The sequence below is a fragment of the Leptonychotes weddellii genome, chromosome 4 (genome assembly GCF_054177405.1).
Source record: "Leptonychotes weddellii isolate Sample4059 chromosome 4, ASM5417740v2, whole genome shotgun sequence".
In the NCBI taxonomy this organism is placed as follows: Eukaryota; Metazoa; Chordata; class Mammalia; order Carnivora; family Phocidae; genus Leptonychotes; species Leptonychotes weddellii.
Window position 1 is genome coordinate 8550163 of NC_138372.1, and position 25962 is coordinate 8576124.

Consider the following 25962-nt stretch of genomic DNA (forward strand, 5'->3'; position numbering starts at 1 on the left):
GTGTGCAGGTGCTCTGGAGACTGCCCTGGGAGAGGTGAGGTGTTATTATGACAAAAGACTTCACTGAACCCTGAACTCGTACGTGAATAACCAGAGACAGATTGAATAGATTACACATTTTTCCGGAGAATTTCCTAAATTAGCCTACCTAACTTTTTCTTGCCCTTTCTCTTTCCTGACCTAAGTAGTTCTCTCTAACCTATATTTCTTACAAACCCAGAACAAATAGTATCCAGTGAAAGAAGTGCCATATAAACAGGGATTCTCAGTAGCTGGAGACAATTTTCTGTGATTCATTCATTCCAGGACACCTCCTATCTACCCAAAAAAGGTGCTTTGGGCTTTGGAATGACAGACTCATTAGCTCATCTCGAAATATCAGCACAGTGGATAAGGAAACCTTTGAGGAAAACATAAAAATGTGTGTACAGTTCATTCCAAAATAAATACATGGTTAGTTCCGATCAGGAGGCACCACTTTCACCTTCACGTTGGATGTGGCCCTCATTCGGAGCAGACCACTGGCCTCGCTAGACTCCATCGAAGAATGGGATTTCTGGTTTTATTTCTAAACAAGCTTGGGCCCTAGCCTCATACTGCACAACAGTGGCCAAAAAGACCAGCAGCGACTCCCCTCAGAGGCTTTCCTACCTGGTCCTCTCAGCATGTCTTTGGTTTAATTTTTGGCTTGGGTTTGTTTTTTGTTTTTTTTTTTATCCCTCTGTTCCTCTTAATCCTTCTTACTCTGTTATGCTTCGACTTTGGTTAGAAGAGTTCTGATAATCATTCCAGACTCCCAGTAGCCTCATGCAGAGGTGGGCCCACTGAGACATAACAGACGACAAACCATGCTGGTTCACCTGCTGAACCGTGGATTTGCAGCTCATCCCTTGGAGAGCCTGGATTCAGCTCTGGCATGACCCCCTTTCTGGCCGTCAGATGGCATCCTCTGGAGTGAGCGGCAGATGCACCCTTCCGGAGCCGTTCTGGGAATGCTGTCCTTTTGGGTTAAACTCTAAAACTGAAGTGAAGGCCTGCCCATCGGGTTGACTGTTCAACCCTTTATATACTAATCAGAGATACTAAAGATCAAGGACGGAACACGTGGGCAGACCCGGCAGGTCTGATGCACGGGACCTTCTGTTTGATTCCATGACACTGGATCCCCCGTGCTTGCCTCCCTTCTGTGCATCCCAGCCTTGTAGCCAAGGACTGGAAAATGAGTTTACTTTTTCCTGCATTAATATTCATTTATTTTTTTTTAAAGATTTTATTTATTTATTTGAGAGAGAGAGTGAGAGAGAGAAAGAGCACAAGAGGGGGTAGCGGGAGAGGGAGAAGCAGACTCCCCGCCGAGCAGGGAGCCCGATGTGGGACTCGATCCCGGGACTCCAGGATCATGACCTGAGCCGAAGGCAGTCGCTTAACCAACTGAGCCACCCAGGCGCCCCTGCATTCATATTCAAACTAAGACCAGCTACTAGTCAGTGTTTGCCGTCCCATCCCCTGCGGGACCTGGGAAGACTAGAGGATGGCAGTGGGTTGTGGCTCCTTTTAGTGTCTTGGCTCTGGGAAGGGCAGGCTTGCCCCCATGGTACCCCCGAATTCACGCGTTCGCCTGGAGATGTGCCCCAGGAAGGCCTGGCTGCCATTTCCTAGACGGTTCAACGGGGATCAGACTTCAGGTTTTGCTTTCATGAGAACAAAGTGCAGTCGTCCATCCAGGAGCAGCTCCGGGCCTATATGTAGGGCCCAGGGCCTGCTGGGATGGGGTTTTACACTTGGGCTGTCCTTTTGCCCTTCCACTGAACTCTTTCATTTCAGTCATGAGCAAACAGCCAGTGCCTGAGCTAACAACCCTGCAGTCCTCCAAAGCACGGCTGGCTTACAGTACCGAACAAAGGGAAGGAGGGCCGCGTGGGCCGGCCCAGGCCAAGGAATGCGGCTTCAGGGTTCTGCTCCATAAATTTAACCAGCACGACGAAAAGGAGATAATATGAGCCTTCGTGATGCTCTGAAAGGGGGAGGTTCTGTGTCCCATTGATTGCGGTCTGGCCCAGTGCCAGGCCCAAGCCTGACCGACAGTTGAACCATATCGTTAAGGCGTGTAACACAGCTCGAGTCTTGTACTGCCGCCAACGAGTACATGTCCACAGGGCAAACGTTTATAAGGAGCTGAGGCGGCTGTCCTGTTTAACCCTCTCACACCACGTGTAATAGACCCGGCTGCCATTCAGAACTTGCCCGTCCGAGGTCAAAAAGGAAAGCTAGCACACTTCTTTTCTCCAAGCAGAGCTTTTCAGGACTAGGGAGAGGGAAGAAATGCTGTCTAGAGAGGGTTTCCCTCGGGAGAAGCGAAGCAGTCTACCTCCTCCCCCCATGGCCAGAAACGGGACACCAGAGCGCTTTATTCAAAGTAGCTCTCTGTTTGTGGTATAATGTTGCCGCAGGAAGTGGGGCTGACACCACAGGAAACCTACCCGTCTCGGCAGCGGTGGCTGGATGCCGACGGCCGAGCGTGCTCCTTGAGCGGCTGAGATGCGGGACGATTCTGTTTCCCTTCCCTGCCACACGGCCGCCTCGAAGGCTGGTGAAGGCCGGTGGTCGCCTCCCTCTCGGGCTTTCCAGAGCTGAGCCCAAATGCAGACACAGAGCAGGTGGAAGGCTGTCCCGTGGGATGGCCTGTTAGGCCAGGGCTCTGGCTGTCAGAGGCAGCCCACCAGGGAGGGCGTGGGGGAAAGGGGGGCGCCACCACAGCCAGGCCTGCAGACGCCTGGGTTTTCACGGTAACGCTGCACAGAGTAAATGCAAGACAGACACGGCTTCGGGTGTAAGTAGCGAGGAGGAAAGCATGGTCTGTCTTCCGAGGACCCTAGGAGAACAGTGGGTTAAGGGTATAGTTTAGAGCTGTCCCTCCTTTGGCCAAACTGGGGGCCTACATGTCCTCTGTCCACGCCGTCCAGCAAGACATACATTCCTGTCATTTCCAGAGAGCTTGTCTGCAAGGGACAAGGCATCGGAGGTGGATAACCCGTGTCCCGGCTGACGGTGCTCCAGATACTGAATGCTTATGTGTGCCACACACTATTTTCGGCATTTTATTTTTGTGTATTCCTGCCATACTGTTTCATTTTCACAGCAACCCAGTGAGGTGGGCGCTTTATTTTCCCCATTTTACAGGTGAGAAACACGAGGCGCAGAGAGGTTACGTGACTGATCTAAGATTGCAAAGGTAGTGAGAGGGAACCAGAATTTGAATCCTGGCACACATTCCTAACTTCTCTGCTCCTTTTGGATCACCCCTTGTTCTCTCCCATCAAAAGACCTCATGGATTTAAATCTGAGGCTTACCAGGTCTCATGATCCACTTCCTTTCGATTCTTGGCCATGAATATGGAGTGTGGGAATAGGCTATCTGCCTCTGACCCAGAAGATATGGGGAAAAATGCCAGTGCAGTTGTGTGTGGGGGGGGGTAGTTTCTATAAACTTTGGATCTCATGGTGTGGAGGATGCTTATCACATTCATGACCCACCTCCAGCTTAACCCCGAGACAGTGTGAGAGGACCACAGGAGACCCTCGCCTGCCAGTATCCATGCCTGGGGAACCTGGTCACTGAACTTTGTGTCCAGGAGCTGTCCCAGGCCCTCCTTCGCACACCCACACCCCGCACCCCACCACCACCACCAGTGAGAAACCACTGCAGCCTTCCAGTGCAGAATTTGTCAGTTTCACCAATGGCGTTGATCCATCCTGGCTCCGCCTCATCTTTGCTCTGCCATCCAGCAAAAGCTATTTTCACCTGCTGGTCACCTGGGAACTCCAGCTGCTACACAGAACAGGAAGCCTTGGAAGAGACTGTCCAAGTAGTATGTGCTTAGCATGCTATAACCTCCTTTTCATGGCCAAGGATAGCTTCTGCTTACTTTGGTGCTATGGGGCCTGGAAAAAAAAAAAAAATGCTTTTAGGGGTAGGAGAAGCACCTGGCCCACCCTGAGGTCATTGGATTCTCTTTGGTCATACTTCTATGGTCAGGGTGCTTCAAAAGCCTAGGTGGAACTAACTTATGGTGTGGACTCCACAAAATGATTGCTAAACCCAAAGTTCAACAGACCTTGGTACTAGAGGTCTCTTAATGGGGCACCTGTTTGGAGGTTCTCTTTGTCACATATTTGAATGCATTTGGCATCAAGGAGCTATGCTGTACCTTTTGAAGTATGCAGAGAGAAATGCTAAGGGAGTGGTGAGCAGTTAAATTGTAGGAAGAAATTCTGCTTTTTAAAATTGTTTCTGTTAGGTTTAACAATGATTGAAGATGCCATGAGGTAGCCAGATGATCCACTAGCTGGGATTTATAGAAATTCTTATCTGCAAAAATTTTAAGACAGAGAGAGTATTAGAAAGCTTCAATGCTTTATGTACCATGCAGAAGGAAGTCTGGTCCGAGCGTTTTGCATCTGAGTGATCCTCTGGAAAGGGGGACGATGAAAAGCAGCTGAAGAGTCACTTGCTTTATGTGTGACTCACCCTCCTTTATCTGCATCAGGGTTGTCCCAGGCCTGCCCGCTTCTCTCCACCCCAAGGAGCTTGGTCTTTGGAAAGCCACATGCCTACTCTCCCGATCTGCCTCCACCTCGAGGTCCAGAGAGCATAACCAACACTCAGCTGGCAGGAGAGGCTAGAATAGAGGTTTTGTGTGTGCCGTTGGCCGAGTAGGGAGAGGTGCCGTCACCCCTGCTCTGGGCAGACTCCCAGAGGCACCTACTTTTCCCAGAGGTGCAGTGAGGCTCAGGCAGAGAGCCTGGTGCTGACTGCTGATGGGTTTGTGCTTCCCGCAGGCCTGGGTCCCGGTGCCTGGGGAGGCCGCTTGCCGAAAGCTCAGGGAGGGGTGGGCTGGACCAGATCCGAGAGGACTTTATTCTGCTGTCCCCTCTGTCTGAAAGGATCTAGCATCTTTCCCCGCTGCCTTGTTGGCTCCCAACAGGCTCTCCAACACATTTTGAATCCACATTTTTCCTAGTCCTGTAGAGGCAAGCCCCCGTCTGACAATTCAAATGGGTTCCGTCTTGTTGGTTCTTGTTTCCTAGGAGGACAAGGCGCGCTGAAGGTTTGGTGTCGACTCTGACCCAGGGGCTGCGTCTGATTTTTAGGAAGGCACAGAAATGCACCTGGGATGACCCCATGCCCTTTTCTTTCATTTTTTGAATTCTCACCACCTGGACCATTAATTCTGCTTTCAAAGGGGGATGGGGAAAGGAGAACATTTCAAAGCAAAACTGATTTGGTCTGTGAGCCGGCTTGTCTTCTAGGTTGTGCTTCACCCTGATGAGAATCAGAAAGGACAGTCTATAAGCCCCTGAAATGCAATTTCCAGTGAAACCCGAACTTCACTCTAGTGGCTCTGCAGCTGGAGAGCCTCAAAACCAGTTCCAGATGTTCTCTCTCCCCGTGTTAGCAGACTGGGACTTTTGGGCAAGCTGGGAGGCAGCATGCTCTTGCTTCTACCCATTCTTAGAGTGCTCCCTGTGCAGTCCCTGACTTGCCTCACAGGGCTGTTCAGGCTGTTCAGGCTGTGAGAAGAAAAGGGAAGAAAGCCATTCCAGACGAAGCCTGGCCATTCCGACTCCTTTTCCAGTCTGTGTCCAGCCCATGCCTGTGTACGGTGTGTGTGGTGATAGAAATTTGAACCCACTCATGCTTTGCTTTTTAAGTGTGCTTTAGACGTTTTGGTGTTTGTGCCTCACTGCACCCTGCATCATCTTCTAAAAGAATAGTTCTGTTGTTTGAGTTTAAAAATATGTACAAATGTGAGCTGCTGTGAAAATTCAAACGATACATGAGCACTTACGGTGCATAGACACTGTTCCAAGGGCCTTGTGCAAATTGCCTCCTCACAGCAAACCAGTAAGATAGTACCCTCATTCCCATTTTAAAGAAGAACTCAATTGCGCTGGCCATTGATAATCCCCAAAAGGCTAATAGTGGCCACCCTGGCAGATATTTCTGTGTGCGTGGATGTATGTGTGTGTGCATGCACGTGTGTGTGTATATGATTTTACACGAACAGGAGCACAGACCTTGTTCACTCAACAGTGACCCTGGAACATCCTTCCATTCCAGAAGTAAATCATCATTTTTAACACTTATATAATATTAAATTGCATATAATAATACACTTCCCTATTTTGAAATGCATGACATATTGCCTTCTAGGAAGTTGAAACATTTTGTACTCGCACCCACAGTGCTTGAGTGGACCCATTTCTCCAACCCTCTGCCAGCCCTGGCTATTCACCTGTTCAAATTCCAGCCAAGAGTTTTATGAAGTAAATCCTACACTAAGAGCAAGGCATAAGTCCCCGCCAACCTGATCTGAGGAAATGAATGTTTCCATGTTACTGCGTGCATTTCTTTGATAATTAGGAGTGCGGAAGCATCTTTTCCTACTTCCGTTGGCCATTTGGATTTCTTGTTTTGTGAATTCCCTTTGCATATTCCTCACCCCTTAACCCTTCCTATAGCCCTCGAGATCAGAGTTTGTCTCCCTTTTTAGTGTTTGGCTTTGTCTCCTCTCCTCCTGTCTTGGCCCGATCCTTCCAGTAGTTGTCATTTAATCCATTTCTCATCCATATTAGTACATATCTTTCTTCCAAATATTAATGAAATTTGGATTAGTCACTGTATGAATCCCTGTAAGTTAACGTCTGCACCTTCACTTTATGAAAGGAGAGCTGTCACCACTCATAGTTCTTCAGTCAGTTGCTTTAACATTGAGAATCAGACTTCAATCAAATGTTTTAGGATTGTATGTGGTGTGGTCTGTTAGCCAGCTTTTATCTTGTTCGTTTCCTCCGATTTCTCCGTATTTGATTAGCACTAGTTCCTGTTATAAAACTTGACAGATTAGTACTGATGCTATACCTTGTTGTCTGCTCTGCCTGTAGGCAGGAGGACACTGCTTGAAGCCCCTCGTGCCCTCTGTGTGGTGCCAAACCTCTTAGCAGTCTCATTACAGATGCATTTTCTAGGTTTCTTCTCCACCCACTTAAAGGATGTCAGTCTTACCTTCCCAACTGGACTATAAGCTACCTGAGGTCATGCTTCTGCCTTCACTGGTATCCCTCTAGGATCTCCAGAACGCCCAACACGGTGATGGGTCAGAGTATTTACTAAAGAGATTTTCATCAGCACTCATGCTGATTATAAGTTTACCGAGTCCAAGAGAATCAGACCCAAGATCAAGTCTGGCTTTGCCACTTATCAACTGACTGACCTTGAGCAATCTTGATAATCTCTCTAAGGCACGATTTTCTCCTCCATGAAATGGAATACTAATTTTTTTTTTTTTATAATTTTTTTTTTTTTTTTTTTTTGCGAGAGAGAGAATGAGAGAGAGCACGAGAGGGAGGAGGGTCAGAGGGAGAAGCAGACTCCCTGCCGAGCAGGGAGCCCGATGTGGGACTCGATCCCGGGACTCCAGGATCATGACCTGAGCCGAAGGCAGTCGCTTAACCAACTGAGCCACCCAGGCGCCCGAAATGGAATACTAATTTAAAAACCTGTATAAGAATGTTGTGAAATTAGCATGCCCCATGTATAGTCAGCACAATAAATGCAGCTGTGGGGACACAGTGTGGACCGTGGTGGCCCAGCCGTCTTCAGTGTTGGTGTCTCTCACATAAGGTTGATGGGGAAAATATGGAGGTAAGAGAGCTGGTTGAGGTGGCAGTACACTGTTTTTCCTTGGAGTATCCTTAGAGGCTCTTTATGCTCCTCTCTGTAAAGACTCGTTGTTGAGTCTGAATCTGGTTTTTTCCAACACGGAGCCTTATAATCATTCAGGGACTCAACACGATGCCACAAGTTTAAAACATGCCAATTTCTCTCTCATGTGTGCCAGTTTTTCTTAAATGGGAGCATGAGTGCCTGTGCTTATGCGTGTGTCTGTGTGAGAGAGAGAGAGAGATGCTTAAGAAATAAAGATGGGGTCAGATTTTGCTTGGCATGACAACTATCATCCCTGGTAGCCTCTAAGCATTTTACCAAATGGACATTAATTGGTTTCCTTCTGTTCTATTTTTATTTTGTAGTCATTTTAATGTATATGGAGCCAACCCCTTCAAATGAGACGTTTGGTCATTAAAACATGTTATTTAGGTTAACCGCCATGGGCCCAGCTTCAGCGGCGTTGAGGACCATGAAGGAGGGGTCCGAGTGCTTGTTCCCCCATGACCTAACCACAGCCGTCTCTAACGCACATGTGCCCAAACCCAGGCCGCCGGCAACCATGTGTTGTCTGCATTGTGAGCTTGGCACACCCGCCTCCTGGTACCAGCCCCTGCCCCTCCTTGCCTGCCTCCAGTGGCCCTCAACCCTGCTCTGGCCTGTGGGACAAGAGCCCTTCCGGCCCACGTCACCCTCGTGCGCTGATTAGACAGGAATCCACAGATCTGTTGAGTGCAGTGTTTAATGTGACACAGATGTGGGACACACTGCAGATCTTTCTGCTTTACAAATTTTCAGCTTTTTGCATTTCATCAGTGTTGCTTATTATTTACAGAATGTAACTTGAGAAAGCAGAACAGATTGTAATTTTTAAAAAAAAAGGTTTGGGGGGTGATGGGGCCGCAGGGGATCTGGGAGAAAAAAAATCCAGTAGTGTGGAATGTTGTTTGCTGTCCAGACCAAACAAACCAGTTTGCCAAGGGTTGTGGGACTATGGCAATCAGTCCCATTCATGTTCACAGTGGCAGCACTTAATTATAAGGCAGTGTGACCTTCTTATCGCCAAATAAGGAGCAATCTTTTGTCACCGACTTGAACGTCATGGCACCAGGCAGACACGCAGCTTTTATAGAGGCCCCGAAGGGTATCACGGAGCTGCTAGCTTGTGTCCTGCTTCCTTCCTGTCCAAAGAGGAAGGACACCACAGAACCCACTCCCCACTCAGACACGTGAATGTTCTCCTTGCCTTATTCCTGATCTGGCTTTATACCCAGCCGCTGTGGCAAGAGCCAGAACAAGAAAAATCTCTTCTTTTGCCTGAAAAATCCGAGATATTCTTGAGGCCACCAGAAGGATGGGCCAGAGCCAGTCTGACACAGTTCAAAGAGAAAGTGCTGTCTCTTGTTGGTAGAGGGGCAGATTTGACTAGAGGTGGCCCTGGCTTCTGAGAAGGCTCAGCCGCAGGTTCAATTTGATGACAAACAAAAAAGCACGAGCTGGTCAGCAGGAAGATGAGGAGGAGTGGGTAACTGGTCGATTCCTTTCTGGTTCTAGGTTAAAAGAGACTAAAACTTGGGACTGAGCTCATGAAAGCCATACATTAAAAAGTCTCTGAAGAACGTTCTCCCTGGAATTTGAACTAGTGCAGAGAATCGGTCACCTTGGCCGGAAGGTTCTGAGCTGTGTCAGCGCTGAGTGTCCAGACTAGATGAGACTGGGCCTCTGAGCAGCTCCCAGAGTGCCAGGCCCCGCTCTTTCCCTCTGCTGGAAAAGTGCGCATGGTGCACGGTCCCCCGAGGCCACCAGGCAGCTGTCCAGTGGCTCCCTGGGAGAACGCCACCGAGGCAGTAACTTTCTGACGGGCCCTCGCGTGCCTGTGCTCCAGGGGTTCCTGGGTTGTCACCAAGTCCCCGCCTTTCTCCGTTGTCGGGGCTTAGACCCCCCCCCCCCCCGCTCCCTTGGCCTCAGTAGCTCGGCCTGCTCCCGTGCTAACACAGTCTTGGGTCCATCGGTCTGTCCATCCATGAGTCTGCCTGTGCCAGAGGCTGTGCCAGGGGCTGGGGTACGGCAGCGCGCAGGACAGAAAACCCTGGTTCCACGTCGCTCCTGCTCAGCTCTTAGCTCGCGCTCCAGGCCACGGCTGGCTTCAGAATGCGAGCCCCCTCCCTGGAAGAGGTTGGTGGCTGCAAAGGGGGGGGTGTCACCCTCCCAGGGTCTCAGTGTGACACTCTACCACCTCCAGGCTACCACTCAGGGCCGGAAGCAGAGCCTTTTTATCCCCGGGAGTGTGGAAGCTGTGGGGAAACTTTGATTCTTGTGGCAGTTATTGGTTAATCTTGTGTCTGGCCCATTTTTGAGGCATCTTCTCGCATTCCCTCTTTCTCCTTTTCCACGCTCCCCCTCCCCCATACTCTGCCCGACGGTAGAAGGTCGTATAGAACTTCCAGCCTGGATGAACGGGTGGTCTTGAAAATCACAAGCAGCCCCTTGGTGGGCTGCAGCACCCCATACCTGCTCTGCTGTGGTCACGAGGGAGGCCCTTCGCACAAGAGTGGGGAGGCCGTGGGCGGGGGGTGGGCAATGCTGAGGGCACATCCGCAGCCCCTCTTCAGGGCAGCTCCGGTTTCAGGTGTATTCAGGTTATCTTACAAACGTCATTTAGGGTTAAGTGTTGTGCCACTAAAACTGTCTTTTAAAAACCTCTGTTATGATGAATTTTATTAATGGCAGTGTTCTAAAACTCCCCATTCCAATTGTCAGAGTTTGCATTTTGGTGCAATTTAATGAGCTGCGGGGTGGATTCGCTCCAGCTCTTTAAGGACAGTTCGTGAAGCACACGGGGTGGATGGGGTAGGCCAGGTGAGTGCACACTCCGGCGCTGTTCCTTCAGCAAATGCCTGGGCGTCCGAACATTTGATGTACTGCTTCTGAGTCATTCGTACATAGTCAGTAAATCATGTTTCCGTAGTGTTTTTCGGGCTTAAATTTTAAATCTCAATTTTAAAAGTTGTGCATTTTGGTATTTTCCATTGAATAAACACTCAAGCATTCTGAATAAGGGCAGGGGAGAGGGAGACAACCTGGCACCTACTGCGTGCCAGGCACTGTGCTGTGTACTTTCCATATGTTAATTATCTCACGTTATCAACCAACCAGGTAAGTATCGTATTCCAATTTATTGATAAACTGAGGCTGCCAGCAATCTAGTAACTTATTCAAGATCACTCAGCTAATAAGTGAATGGACTGGGATTTCAGTCTGTGTTTGTCTTTTTTCAAAGCCTTATGTTCTTCTCTATACCACCTAAATTTCATCTCTCTCTTAAAAGAGATCAACTTTGGGGAGAAGGTAGATAATATAAAGATAAAAGAAGGAAATTAGTAATCATTTGCCAGAAATCAGTCTGAAAAGATCTGGTTTATTTTGTTTAATCAGCTTGTTATCCTTAGCATTTGCATTTAATAGCCACAAAATCAAGTTTACCAGGATTGTGTGCTTTGGCCCAGGTGAAATATTTTAGGATTGACATTTGAGGTGACAGGTTAGCAAGGAATTTGCCTGTGGCTTGAGAGATTCCTGTAAGCACTGCATTCTGATTCAGAACGCTGTGTTTAGAACACAAACGAAGCTTGTGTTGGTCAAATACCTCGTTTTTGTAATGATTTTGAAAGTTGCATACCACTTTATAAGTTGTCTACTATTTAAAAAAAAAAAAACACAAAGCAACCCCTGAATGCATACAGAAAGGCATTTTAGGAAATCCAGGCTATCAGGCCATTATCTCACTATAACATTATCCACTTGATTGGAATTCTTAATGAAGCCAGCCAGCTCTGCCCCTCCCCCAGCCTCATGAACAGGTAGGCTCACCCCCAAGGCAGTTAGTTGCCTCGGACGGGGGGGGGGGAAAAAAAAACTTTCAAGTAGCGTTGTTCTTAGAGGTTAAATCCCAGTAGGCGTGTCTATTGGCATGAGTCCTACCAGCTGTCACAGTTGCAATGTCAAGGGGTCCCCAAAACATGTGTTGGGTTATAGGAAGCCTTGACCCCTATAAACAAGTCAGGTGCGAATCCCACTGATGGGAGAAAGCCCAGCCCAGGAAATGTTGTCCCCACTGCAGGATGTCAAATTACTGAAAACTTAACAGCAATAGGAATATAGTTGCTAACGATTTCATGAATCAGCATCTTTCCCACATTTTTCAATTGTGACAATACAATGCAGATTTTGTGTGTTACACATACAACTTCAGAACTCTAGAGAGAAGGAAGTAGAATGTTAACAAGAAAGCAGAAGGAAAAGGGAAATATTTCTGTCTGAAGCAGTTTCCCCAATAAGAAAACTAAGTGAGGAAGACTGGCTGTTGGACCATAGTCCATCCCGGCTTTGGCGACCTAAGCTAAGTAAGGGCCCGCCTTGTGTACCCATGGCACTCTCCACAGGTACATCCTCTTCACCATCACCATCATAGGCAGCATTTCGTTGATTGCCTATCACATACCAGGCACTGTTATGAGCGCTTAGATGCATTATTTACTCCTCACAACAACCTCATTATTATCATCCCCATTTTACAGATGAGGAAACCAAGGCCCCAAGAGGTTACACAACTTGCCATAGGTCACAATTTGTAAGTGGTGGAACTGGGGTTCCAACCAGGCAGCCTGGCCTCTCCCCCGATGCCCTCTCCCCCCCCCCCCGCCCCGCCCCGCCACATTAGAATTGCTTGCTTTTGTTTATCTTCTACGTTAGATTCCAGCAGGGTCCCTGGAAACTTGATTGTCTTCCCAAAGGCCTGGTGCTGGCCTATGCATGTGATAGCTCAGGAAAAGTCATTACATGGAGTGGGGACATGGGGGTAGAGGCGGACACACACCATTCGCAAGGCTCTGAGCAAGCTCGTTTTTCTGGCTGCCTTAGATTGGATCCTTGGTTTCATTCTGCCCAACCTATTTTTTCGTGTGTTCAAAATCCAAATTGTCGTAGCAAATATTTGGTGCAATTTTCTGGGTTCAAGGTTTAGTGCGGCCAGAGCTCAGCAGTTATTATTAAACCAATGGATTGAATGCTGTCTCTGAGTGGGTTCTAGAAAGTGGATTTCTGTTTGTCATGGAACTCTGGGGAAGAATTTCTCATGTAAACTGAGCCAAGCTTTAGAGGCTTTCATCCTCTCGTGGAATCTCCTCCGATTACAGTTTCCACTGAAAGGAGTAAAATCTGTGGAGGAAAAATGCTTTCCCACTTAGTCTTTGGAAGTGGGGACGGTAGGGACGAGAGGGCTGGAGGTCAGGGATAAGATGGAACCCATGGTGTGGTGGGCTTTCCTGAACTTCCAGACACTCTACCACAGTGGGTATCGGGGGCAGTTTTAACCAGTTTGTACACTCCAGTACAGAGTATTGTTTAGACAGACTGTTGAGTCCTTTTAGAGAACTGACAAATGTTTGGTTGAACCATTCAGTTGAGAATCCTGGTATCTTGTAGCTGTCATCCATTAACAGTATTTGAAGAGATAGTCTGGGTTGACCTTCTGTTCTGAGCTTAACTGTTTGTGCTCAGTTGAGCACACTATATATCTGTAAGATACTTAATTAAAACAAAAGTCTTGGATACACACATAAAGTAAATGCAGGCACAATCCATCACTCTGTTGGGGTCAGTACACACAGCCCCTGAGGAAGATGGCAGTCATCAGGCGAATAAACATTCTATTGTAGTAGGAAGTCACGTGTTTGACACATACACTTTCTCCTCATTTACTGATTGTTTTTGAACCTCCCTTGGTTGATAGACATTGGCCATGACAAATATCTCAACCGACTAATAGCTTAACTTAAGCTGTATAGGGTACGGGCCTGTGTGTACAGCATCTGTCTTCAACTAATAGAGCTATGACATAGTTACTCATCATATAAGCGAAGAACAAATAATGGCTGGCCAACTGTTGACCCTCGGGCTGAAAGGCAAGATCAACCCAAGTGGAATTGGTTAGATCTCCTGGTGTCACCTTGTTTGGGTTTATTGTTGCTTAAAGAACGTGACATGAATTGTTTTCATTATCCTCATCTTTGGTTTGGGGCCTCCAGTGTATGTCAGATAGCAGTGGCCAGATGCAGACCTATTCTGTATTGATCACGCTCACGGGGTGGATATCTGCTGTGTATCAGCCACTGTATCAGCAGCCCCTTCCCTGGGGGAAGGCTTGTCCGTGCCGCACAGCCGACTCTCTGACATTTTCATGGAGTTCAAAGCTCAAGTTCATTTGGTGCTGACATTTTGGATTAGCTGGTTGAGTGGAAGGCCTGCTTCTTTCTATACACTGTGAAATTTATAAACCGCAGCAGCTGAGAGCTTAAAATGGCCGACAAACCCCCAGCTGGCAGCAATTAAATACACCACAGACCTTTGGCTAAACAAAGGTTTGTGGAGGCAGAGTTGCTGCATATGCACTAAACAGACTCATGTTTTAAACCATCTTTTATGTCAAGTGTTAGTAAGAGACGCTGTCAACTCATGAGAGGTGAGTGGGCAGAGTTTTGCCACCTCTTGTGTAATGGAGGATCCATTACCCCCAGGGCTATAGTGCCAAGACCCTGCCCAAGAAGCAGCACATCCTGACAGGGAAGGTGATCAAGGGAGAGGGAGCAAGGCAAGCCGGGAGGCCAGAGGATGGCCCAACAGTGGTGGGCCAGCATACCTGAGAAGTTGACCCTTCGTCTCTAGTATCCACAAGCAAGGCTCCACGGCCACTCCATTTCTTGTAATGGGCACCATCATCCTTTAGGTTGAAAAGGAAAGGTGGTGATGAGAAGAAAACAACAGGAGGGGCGCCTCGGTGGCTCAGTCGGTTGAGTGTCTGCCTTCGGCTCAGGTCATGATCTCAGGGTCCTGGGATCGAGCTCTGCATTGGGCTCTCTGCTCAGTGGGGAGTCTGCTTCTCCTTCTCCCTCTGCCTCCCCCACACCTGCTCTTTCTTGAACTCTGTCTCTCAAATAAATAAATAAAATCTTAAAAAAAAAAAAAGACAACAGGATGCCCATTTTATATCCATTTGAGCAGCAAAAACTTGAGAATTTAGACCAGTACTGTTTAACATGCAGTTTAAATTTAAATTAATTTAAATTACATTTTTTAAAAAGATTTTATTTATTTATTTGACAGAGAGAGACACAGCGAGAGAGGGAACACAAGCAAAGGGGGTGGGAGAGGGAGAAGCAGGCCCCCTGCCAAGCAGGGAGCCCGATGCGGGCCGATCCCAAGACCCTGGGATCACGACCTGAGCCCAAGGCAGACGCCCAACGACTGAGCCACCCAGGCGCCCCTTTAAATTACATTTTAAAAATTCAGTTCCTTGGTCACACTAGCAACATTCCAGTTGCTCAGTAGCCATGTGTGACCAGCGGCTGTTATTGGACCAGTGCTGTCCTAAGTGTAGGAAAGGATATAGATTGCGAGGCTCTCTTAGATGCATTGTTGGTGGGAGTGTAAATTTGAAAACAATTTAAATCATCTTGTTAGGTGAACATTCATGCCTGGTGATCCAGCAAATACCTCCTAAATATATATATATATATCCAAAGCAACTCTTGCCTCCATTCACCAGGAGACAATTTATAGGAATGTTCATAGCAGCCTGTTTGTAATAGCAAAACCTGGAAACAATCTATGTACCATCTACAGGAAAACGGATGAATGATAGTATATCCATACAATGAAATGATAGTAATAAGCAGGTACGATAAATGGATTATAGATGCACACAAAAGAATGGCTGAATCTTAGCAGCATATGACTTAAAAGGAAGAAATAAGTCCCCAAAAATAAGGAGGCAGTGACATCCTTTTTCAAAAGACTAAAACAACTAAAACCAAAGAATATAATGAGACTATACCAGAGCATACGTTGAGATGTAATAAGGCCACAGGAAGAAGAGACGCAAAGAAATGATAAGGACAAGATTTAGAATAGTGGCTGTCTTAGGTGGAGGAGGAACAGGGGGCGGGAGGGAACGGCAGAGGACCACACAGAGAGATTCAGGTTATGGTCAGTGACGGCATTTTTGTGTTGGGGTTGGTGGTTTCACAGATGTTTATTATACCATTTAAAATAAAGAAAATGCCAATGATGACAGTGGGCCTTGAACTGAGGGTAATGATGAGCCTAGTCCTAAAGCGCAGTTTACAAGAGAATAGAGTCCTTTCCTTCCAGGTGCTCATAGGCTCCCAGGGAACATGAATACAGGAAAGCGACTTAAGAACTGTCACTCAGAAATAGACATGCCACGTTCCTGAGTCGCAGCGGATGAACAAACAGGATTGCTATTACCTACAGCCACACTGGTTCCAAAGGGTTATTTGAATTTAGAGTGCCATCAACAGATGGAGAAAACCGTTCCATCACCCAGTGGCCTGCACTGGAGAAGATCATTTTAAAGTTTTTTCTGGCTTACAAGGTTTGAAAACACTAGCTTGTGGTTTTTTGTTTATAATTATTTGATTAAGTTTGGTACCAGATTTGTTCACACACAGTGATTTTAAGTGCACACACACACACACACACACCCCACCCTACAGCCTCCAACTTGGGCTTTAGAAGTTAAAATTTTAGGTGAGTTTTGGAGAAGAAAGGATAGTTTTTCAACAGCAATGAAGCAATAGGGGATTCTGGGAGGAATTCCTTTAACCCGTTTGTGCTCCTAGTAAGAATATCACTGAACCACCCCTTCCGGCAGCCCCTAGAGTTGCAAGACTATATGGGGAGACTGTTTCCTTCCACGGCAAAGCTGAACTCTTCTTCTTCTATGTCCATGTGAGAAATGAGCCTTGAATGCCACAGTGAGCTCCTCCAGTCAGCAGTATTGGAACGCTAAGCCCAGCCTTCCTTGATGATTGGTTGGTCACAGAATGAAGACCTTGGAAGTGGGAAGACACTTTGTAACCTGTGGGGAAGATGGATAAGAAACTTAACAGTTAGGGGCACCTGGGTGCTCAGTCGTTAAGCATCTGCCTTCAGCTCAGGTCATGATCCCGGCATCCTGGGATCGAGACCCGCATCGGGCTCCCTGCTCAGCGGGAAGCCTGCTTCTCCCTCTCCCACCCCCCTGCTTGTGTTCCCTCTCTTGCTGTGTCTCTCTCTGTCAAATAAATAAATAAAATCTTAAAAAAAAAAAAATCTAGAAAAAAACAGATAGGCAGTGTTTACGCACAAGGGAGCTACTCGACTTTCCTCTTCTCTGGTGTTTGGGTGTGCTTATAGTTTACTTCAGAGATGTGTTGGGAGTGGAGGTGAGGTTGGGTCAGTGAAATTTGGGGAGGATCCTGAGGGATGCCATGGAATAAAGAAATAACTGTATGCACTGGACAGCTATTTGATAATGTGATAACACGGGGCATACTTACATTCTCAACTATTCTATAGTTGTTACAAGATGTCATTTCTAGGAGCTCAGGTCCAGAAACAAGCCTCCTTTCCTTGTCTTCTCTGGCTTCTTTGGATCCTACCAGAGGGATTTAGGACTCTTAATAAGTCGTCTTCTCATTGGTAGTAGGCTGTTCCCACTTTGGGTACTAATGAAAAGATTGTTTCTTTTAAGGAAAATACATGTGTTAGCAAAGACATTAATTTCATGACCGTGCCTTCCTGCCCCTTCCTTTGTTTTGATCAGTGGACTGGTATAAACACACCCTTGATCTTTCTATCAGGAAGATATGACTCTAGCTGGTTCACATTTTGCCTTAACTTCATTGACCTCCAAGGCTCAGAATCTCTGGTCTTCAAACTCTCCACCAAAGTTTGTATACCCCTTTACTTTTGAGTTCCATAGTTAAAATGGCCCTTATGCCTGCCCCCCACCCACCCACAAATGCATCCATTCGTTTACTCAACTAATGTTTATTGTTTTTCAACCATGAACTGGGTACTGTTCTAGATCCCAGGATAGCAGTGAATGAAACAAAATCCTTTTCATGAATGTTCCAGATGGGGTGCCAAACAGTTAAACAAATGTTTTATCTAAGTGGGATGTGAAGCAAATGTGTTTTGGACACATGGCTAATTGATCTAACTTGTATTTTAAAAGCGTCATTCTCATTGCTGTGAGGAGAACACACAAGGGTGGAAATAGGATAAATTACAAGACTATTGTAATAATCCATTACAAATCCAGAGATCGTTTGTTAGTTATGATAGAGATGGAGAAGTAGTTAGAATGGGGGTATATATGGATGTTGAGCCCACAGACCTCCCAGTGGATTGGGAAGATGTGGTGAGAAGCATCAGGATGAAACCTTACATTGACAAGCTGTGGGGAACGGGCTCCGTCATGTTCTTCTTGGAGGGGCCTTTGGGCTTCTGCCCCAATAGCCTGAACCTCTTCCAGGAACTTTGTGGGCGACAGAATAGTAGGGGATATTTGCCTTGGGAGAAGGACCCTTCATTAGCCTGCCCTGAGCAGGGCTTGGAATGACAGTAGCTGTCTCACAGGCAAGGCGACCAGAGCAGGGCTTTGCTGCCTGGGAAAGGGTACCATGCTCCCTCCCCGTGCTTAGCCGGCATCCCTCAAACAGCAGTTGACCGGCTTCTCCACTGGTAGCCCTACACTGCCCTCCCTACCTTCAGTCAATAATGAGCATGTAGAGAGCCAACTAAATCTTTAGGCCAATATTTAGAGGGCCTAAATCTTGAAGAAGAGATTGAGACTATGTGTGGTGGGAGTATATGAGTACATGATGTAAGTAAAAATTTTTTTACCCATTCTCTTAGTACAGATCATTGAAACTTCTTGACAGTCTCCTTACATCACCCTTGAAGAGCTCAATTAGTGGTATCTAGGGCATCCTTAGTCCTGAACTTTTAAAAATTTATCACTGGCTTTCTGGCTTTCTTGCACATACCAAACATTAACCAGGTATAGGACTTCATGCATCATGGCCCAGAGCAGAGTGTTGACCTGGGTCCAGGAGTGCTTTGCAATGTCCCAGTTTCACCGCTACCTCATTGCGTGGCCTGTGGCAAGTTTCTGGCTGTTTCTGTCCATATTACTACCCCTGTTTGCCCACTAGGGCACTTCTGTGCCTTTGTAAGTAAGTCTCTACATTGCCATTAGTACATGGTTCTGAAGTGCTGATTCAGTGCTGATTCAAGCCTTACTCCTCTCTGTTAGCTGTGTCTAGAGAGGGATGTTTTGCTTCAGTGGAATCCAGGAACAAATAATGAAAAGTACAGCGAGTACAAGGCTGAGGACAGACCCGGCACACTCTTATCAGTCATCTGAAATATGCACAGCCTTTCCAAGACAAATACGGACTCCTGTTTCTAGGAAAACACCGAAAAGTACTTATCAATTACCCTGTATATGGTTTGTGGAAAAAGACAACATCAGCCTACCCTGAAAGCCATGGCAAAGCAGATTCCTTTGGGCAACTGACAGCCGAGTGGCATGAGTTAGAGCCGCTGCAGAATCCCAGACTGTGGCCTGGGCCCAGTCCATGGAGCCTCTCCTCGCCCTCCCAGAATTCCTGTGTCCCTTGCCCTGTGCCCAGGCACTGAACTCCTCCTAACAGAAGTCCAGAAGCCTGGCATGTGCTTCCTAGATGCCCAGGCCCCCTCACTGTTCTTCCTGGCCCTTGCAAGTCCAGAGGCGCCTCTCCTAAAGATTCCTAGAAAAGCGGGGTTTTCCCAAGTAGAAGTCTCAGTAATAACAACAACAGGAGCCGTCACTGGTGGCTAGCCCACATCCTGTCCAGCACAGGCTCCACGAGCTGTCCTGTGAGGTATGTGTCCTCCTCCCATTTTACAGAGAAAACTGGAACCTGGTGTCAAAGAAGCGAACTCTCTTGTCCATGGTCGCCTAGTCAGGACATGGCAGAGACAGGGTTCTTGTCAAAACTGGAGTCTCAGGGCACCTGGGTGGCTCAGTCAGTTGAGTGTCTGCCTTCGGCTCAGGTCATGATCTCAGGGTCCTGGGATCGAGCCCCGCGTCGGGCTCCCTGCTTGGCGGGGAGGCTGCTTCTCCCTCTCCCTCTGTGCTCGCGTGCTCCCTCACTCTCCCTCTCAGATAAATAAAATCTTAAAAAACAAAACAACAACAACAGAACAAAACTAGAGTCTCGAACGGCTCCCTCCTTGTGCATTCACAGGTGATGCTGCGGCATAGTTCTGGTCACTAAATTCAGAGCATGCCTTGTATGACGTAGTGCTTTTTATTTCAGATGAGGAAGGGAGATCCTCTGAACCATAACACTTAACCTCCCTGCTTGGTGTGCCTTTCCCTGTGCAGGACTCAGGCCCAGAGGGTTCGGAAGCCGCGCTGCTGCAGTGGGCCCCAAGGGCTGCTTCCTCGATACTCGGAGAGCCAGGCAGAAGGGCAGGAGCAGCTCTTCAAGCTAACGGACAACATTCAAGATGAATTGTAAGTGGAGCCATGGGAAACCCGCCCTGTTGGCTCACTGCGTTCATTGCCTTTTCTATCAAGTCCAAGAAGTTTCTCTTGTTCTGGGCATCGCCGTGCCTCTTAGACCTTGGAACTTGTCAGAGATTCCTTGGCCCAAACGTTCTACAGGTGTAGGTATAACTACTTGTCCAAAGCCTTTTACTCAAAGCAGTGGTTCTCAAACTGAGCTCCACACTGAGACCTCAGTGTTTTGTTTCTCGAAAATGGCAGTCTCTTCCTAGTTTGTTCAAAGAGAGACGATAAGGAATAAAACGTTCCCAACTTTAAGGCTTTTTTCTGTGTGAAACGTCCTTAAGCTTTGGTGTTCTACTGTTTGCTGCAGAATGCCTAGTGAAACAAAACAGGTAAACAAACGGCAGACAACTAGTGGCTGAAAATTTTAGAAAAGCAATCTTTAAAACATTGTTTTGTTACTCTTTGAATGGGAAGCCTTACATACCTCGGGTATGTATCTTCAGTTAGTGAAATTATTCCAGGTTGGTGTGATACGATTCAGTTTATCACTCTTTCAGGATATTCTGCAGAGACCCTTTTAGCAGAAAATGCTCTGTAACTTAAGTGGGTGTTAGAACCACCAGTCCAGAGAAGGCATTTGGTTATGCCTGATGAGTAGCAAAATGCTCGCTTAATTTCTTTTAATGCTTACTTATCACCTTTAAGCTAAAGCAAGAAAGGGAGGGTTCTGAGGGCTGTGAATATGTCTGGGTTGATGGAGGAGTTTCTGAAGCAGAGGATAGCCTTCATTGTCATTGTTCAAGACAGTGCTCAGCTGACCTCATCTCATATTTTTGTAGCGGTATTTGAATGGAAACATCAAAAATTAAGTCCAGGGGCGCCTGGGGGGCTCAGTTGGTTAAGTGACTGCCTTCGGCTCAGGTCATGATCCTGGGGTCCCGGGATCGAGTCCCACATCAGGCTCCCTGCTCAGTGGGGAGTCTGCTTCTCCCTCTGACCCTCCTCCCTCTCATGCTCTCTGTCTCTCATTCTCTCTCTCGCAAATAAAAAAAAAAAAAATTAAGTCCAGAAATCATTTGCTGCTTACTGGATAAGATGGCTTCTTCCTGGATGTATGTGTTTTGTGTAACCCAAACCCCCTGCAGTGTTACTGGAAGGTCTCTTGAGGATGGCGGTGCGTAATATTGTCTGAGCTCAGGCTGCCATAAAAAGCACCATTTTGTCACAGTTCTGGAGGTTGGGAAGTCCAAGATCAAGGCACTGGCCAGTTTGGTTTCTGGTGAAAGCTTTCCTCCTGCCTTGCAGATGGCCAACTTCTGGCTGTGTTCTCACGTGGCCAAGAGCGAGCCGGCAAGAGCTCTGGTGTCTCTTATAAGGACAATAATCCTATAGGGTCAGGGCCCTACCCTTACGACCTCATTTAACCTTAATTACTTCCTTCCTCCAAACAGGGCTTCAACATAAGGATTCTGCAGGGACACAGTTCTGTCTGCAGTATGCTTCTTGAATATGTTCTGCTTTTTAAGTCTAGGCCCAGCTCTGATCACCATTGCAATAAGGGACTCCCCAGGCAGCTTCACTCCGGGGAGGACTTTCTATTCCTGCCTGCTTGGGGAGGATTTGGTGGCATGGTGGAACTTTTGGATCAGAGGCCCTGAGAGTCATGCCTCAGGTCTAGCAGGGCTAGAATGGCAGCCCCAGCAGCACTGGGATTTTTGTCTGTTCCATTCACTAGGCCATGCTCAGCACCTAGAACGGTCCCTGGCACATGACAGGCACTCAGGAAATATCTGTTGAATCAGTGATAGCTGGAGAGCTGTGGTATAGCATTATATTAATGTGTGTTCACTTTGCCATCTTTTGGGGGTTTTTTGGTCAAAGATTGAGATTATAAAGTATTATACGTTGTGCTTTTAATTTCCTCCCCCACTCACCCCTATTCAATTCGAACTGTCTCTGGCCCTTACAAAATTCATTTTCAGTAGAATGACATGTGCCAAAAACACAAGGGAGAGATTGTGTGGTACAGCTAACCCAGGATTGTTCCCAGTGAGACACGCACATTGAAAACAGAGCCACGTTCGGCTGAAAACTGGAATCAAACTGAAGTCAGTAAAATCGATTTCATGAAACTCTTGATATTCATATGAACTGGGGAAGGATATTGGCATGAATGAGTTTTGACTCTAAAGATGAAAACCATGTGTTGCTACCCAAGTTTGTGGGTTAAATCTTGCCAGTGAATGTTGAAGAAAGCACATGACCGTGGCCATCCTCGGGTACAAGGAAGAAGTCATCAAGGAAGCCGGCAAATTCTCTGAAGTATCCTCGGTTGTCAGGCTGGGTCTTCACGGTGACGTGAACATTAGAATCATCACTTTGCAAGAAAGGGGTTTTCAAGAAAAGCACACAAGTGCCAAATTATACCTCTGACTTTTATCCTAGAATTGTAATTAAAAACATATTTAAAGACCTAATTATTTGCATATTTTCCTTCAGAGTTAACCCCTTAAAAGGTCTTTAATACCTTGCTCTACTGTTCTAACTAAATGTTTCCACATTTTTTTCCAGTTAGACTCACTGTTTCACTTCTGGAAAATGTTGTGTAATTACTTCCTGATGTAGTGAAAACCCCACAAAGTCCCCAGTGCCATGGGCACTTCAACTTTGTCCTCCCAGATCAAGTTTCATTTAATTTTTCATTTTATTTAATTAATTAGTATTAAAAAGATAGTTACTGACATAGGATTTAAGGTCTGGCCAGCTGAAAAGGCTTCGGTTTCAGGAGAATCGACTGTTTCTCTGGTATGTTACAGACTTACCATTGCTTCCCATTCTTTTCAGTTTGGGTTTTGAAATAGGATCCTGGGTTAAGATGATGTTAAAGTAAATTTGTCCCATCTGATTACATTAATTTTGCCTTATAACTAGCATCTAATCTGTAGCCAGGGACCTCATTTTCACTTAAAAAAAAAAAAACAAAAACAAAAAAGGAAAGGAAAAGAAAGTTCCTATTTTATTTCTAATACTTTATCACAGACAAAGTGAGACACCAGTATTGCAAGCATTAGGGTGGCTCTTGACCTGATCAAAGTAGGTGCCTGTGAGCCACACACGTGACCTGATACTGTTTTCTGGAGTTTGACAGCTAGGTTCTATTTTCAAAATGTAGTTTCAGAAAATAACATTTACGAGATTTTTTTTTTTTAATACAAAGAAGTATTAAAAAAAAAAAAAAGAAAAACAGCCTATAAACCCACCAGCCAAACAAGTTCTTTCTCCATGAAAGAAACTCATGCACATGGTCAGCACATTCAGAGTACAAAAAGAAATGAAATCAAGAGTAAAATTTTCCTTTCTTGCCCTCTTTGTAAACATACTGTTTTTGGTATTTTCGATCTGTTCTATCCTTCCTGACAAATTGCAGATAGAGACAGAAATCAGAAATTTTTTTAGAGCACAGGTTATAGTGTTGATTCTAACAGCATAGAATCATCAATATAAACCTTATAGTAACATATACAGTCCGAAAACAAAAACGAAAGACAGGTCCTTTTGAGGAATGGGATAAAATTCATTAGCTTCCATTTTCTAAACCGGATAATAATCTGTCAATAACCATTGACACTTAGGGAATTGGATGTTCTTTGATATGCCCCTACATAAAAACTTTTGTGTGACCAATTAGCCAGCTATGCTGATAAAAGTTAATGGCTTGATTAAATCTTTAAAAAGTTAAATCAAGAGTTCCAAGAGAGTTTTGTAACTTTACTACTGGTTAAAATATATGCAACATACAAAGTTGCACGTGTTCTGGCGAATTCCACCGGACCTTACAATGTAAATTCACTGTCATTTTGTAAGACTACCTAACACGTAAGTAAGTGTATTGAATGCTACTCTGTGCCAGGACGAGTAAGAAATTTGCTCTTTCCTTGACGGGTTTGCAGTCTAGCAGGGGAAGCAGGATGGTATTACCAACTACCTATAACACATGATTGCTTTTAAAATAGAAGTGTGAGCCGTGTGTTATGAGGCCTCAAGGGGAAGTGATTAATTTATGCTTGGAGAGCCGGGGAAGACGGTGGACAGTTGGCCCGGCCCTGCAGGATGAGGGAGATTGTGTCCGGGAGAGAAGAGAGAAAGCCGCTGAGAGAAGGGTGCCGGGCAGAGGTGGCCGAGCTCCTGGCGTTTCTGGACGGTTGGGGTCCGCCAAGTGTGGCGGTAACATCCGTGTGGGACGGTGGCCCACAGGCCAGATCCTAAGAGCCATACCGAGTTCACCTGTTCTGTAGGCAGTGGTGAGATTTTGAAGAGGACCCCACTCCAGATCACGCGTTCAAAATGTAACCTTGCCGGCAGCGGAGAAACGGATCAGAGTCGGAGAGACGAGACAGGAAGGCGGTGGCGGGTGCCCCTGGGCATGATCCACATCAGCGACATAGACGGTGGCTGGGAGTGGGAGTGGGGGGGACAGAGTTGAGGGTATTTGAGGAGGTAGCATCAGCACTGACTAAATACAGAATTGGAGTGAGGAGGGGGTGAGAGTGACCCCCGGGCTTCTTGTCCTTGTGGTTGGATGGCCAGGAAGGGCTGGAAGCCCTGTGGCTCTGAGAAAGAAAGGGACAGAGGATGGCGCCACTGCGGAGGGGAAGGCCCCAGTGCGCTGCCTTGGCTGGCTTCTCCGGTCACCCCGAGTTGTGGTTCCTCCGGTGGACGACTGATGCGTTTGCCATCTGTCTCCATAGCAGGGAACCCCCAGTCTACAGCTTTGTTTTAATCATCCTTTGATGTGGTTTCTAGATTTTGTAAAAAAGAAAAGATGATGATGATGACGAAGAAACCCAAAGCATCGGTGGCTGGTGGCAGGAGTGCTAGGGAGGCGTCAGGAGGAAAATGGGGAGGCAGAGCTGTCGCAAAGTCAGGCTCTGGGTTCTCGCTCAGACGGCACTCGGGGAGGCAGTGAAGCCCAGCCATGGCTTCACTCTCTCCCTTTCTCCTCCCCTCGATTGTACCGTTGGCTCTGATCTGCTGTTGATTGGAAAAGACTCCAAAGAGTTGACACACACGTCCAAAGAGTGTTATTACCTGTGGTGACGGCAGGGTATGAACAGGGTCCCTGGTCACAGAACAGAGGTCTGGCCATGAATCCTTGAGACTCTGCTACTTGGTAAAGAACCTGGCAGGTAGCATCACCTCTGTCGGATGAAGAAACCGAGCCACAGGGACGGCAGCTGGCCTGCCCAGAGTCGCCCGGCCTGGCACTGTTTCCTCATATGTGGGAAGTGCCACCGTATGGCCTCCGAGCTCAGAGCCACCCTTCTTCCCGCGGCGGCTCTGGCCGGACTGAGGACTTGCGCCCTCCGTGGCATCTTGGAAAGGAGTCTATTTTAAAGCCCATAAAAGTGTTCCTGTATGGAAAGTGCGCTAATAATGTTAGCCACCCTGGCCCGGCTGTGAGAACAGCTGCCCGGATGGAAAGGCCTGGCTTTTGAGAGGCTGTGCTTCAGTGTCAGCCACTGCAGGTGCCAACGGGTGAGAGTGGGGGCAAGGGTCCTGGGGTAGGTCCATCCCGTGCTGGACCAGAGGAAAGGAAATAAACTCAGTTGGATTTTTATTTATTTTCTTTAAAGATTTTATTTATTTGAGAGAGAGAGAGAGAGAAAGCACAAGCAGAGGTAGGGGCAGAGGGAGAAGCAGACTCCCCGCTGAGCAGGGAGCCCAACACAGGACTCGATCCCAGGACCCCAGGGTCATGACCTGAGCTGAAGGCAGCGCTTAACAGACTGAGCCACCCAGGCGCCCCTCAGTCGGATTTTTAGTGCACGTT

At 47.0% G+C, this 25962-nt stretch overlaps 1 protein-coding gene across 1 annotated transcript in view; it reads left to right on the plus strand.

Annotated features, from left to right (window-relative positions):
* VPS13D (vacuolar protein sorting 13 homolog D) overlaps window positions 1-25962 on the plus strand; it is a 238051-nt gene that overhangs the window by 204859 nt on the left and 7230 nt on the right. Inside the window, exon 68 of the mRNA XM_081816824.1 lies at window positions 20004-20135. Within this exon, the coding sequence (XP_081672950.1) occupies window positions 20004-20135 (132 nt within the window). The remainder of the gene's footprint in view (window positions 1-20003; window positions 20136-25962) is intronic.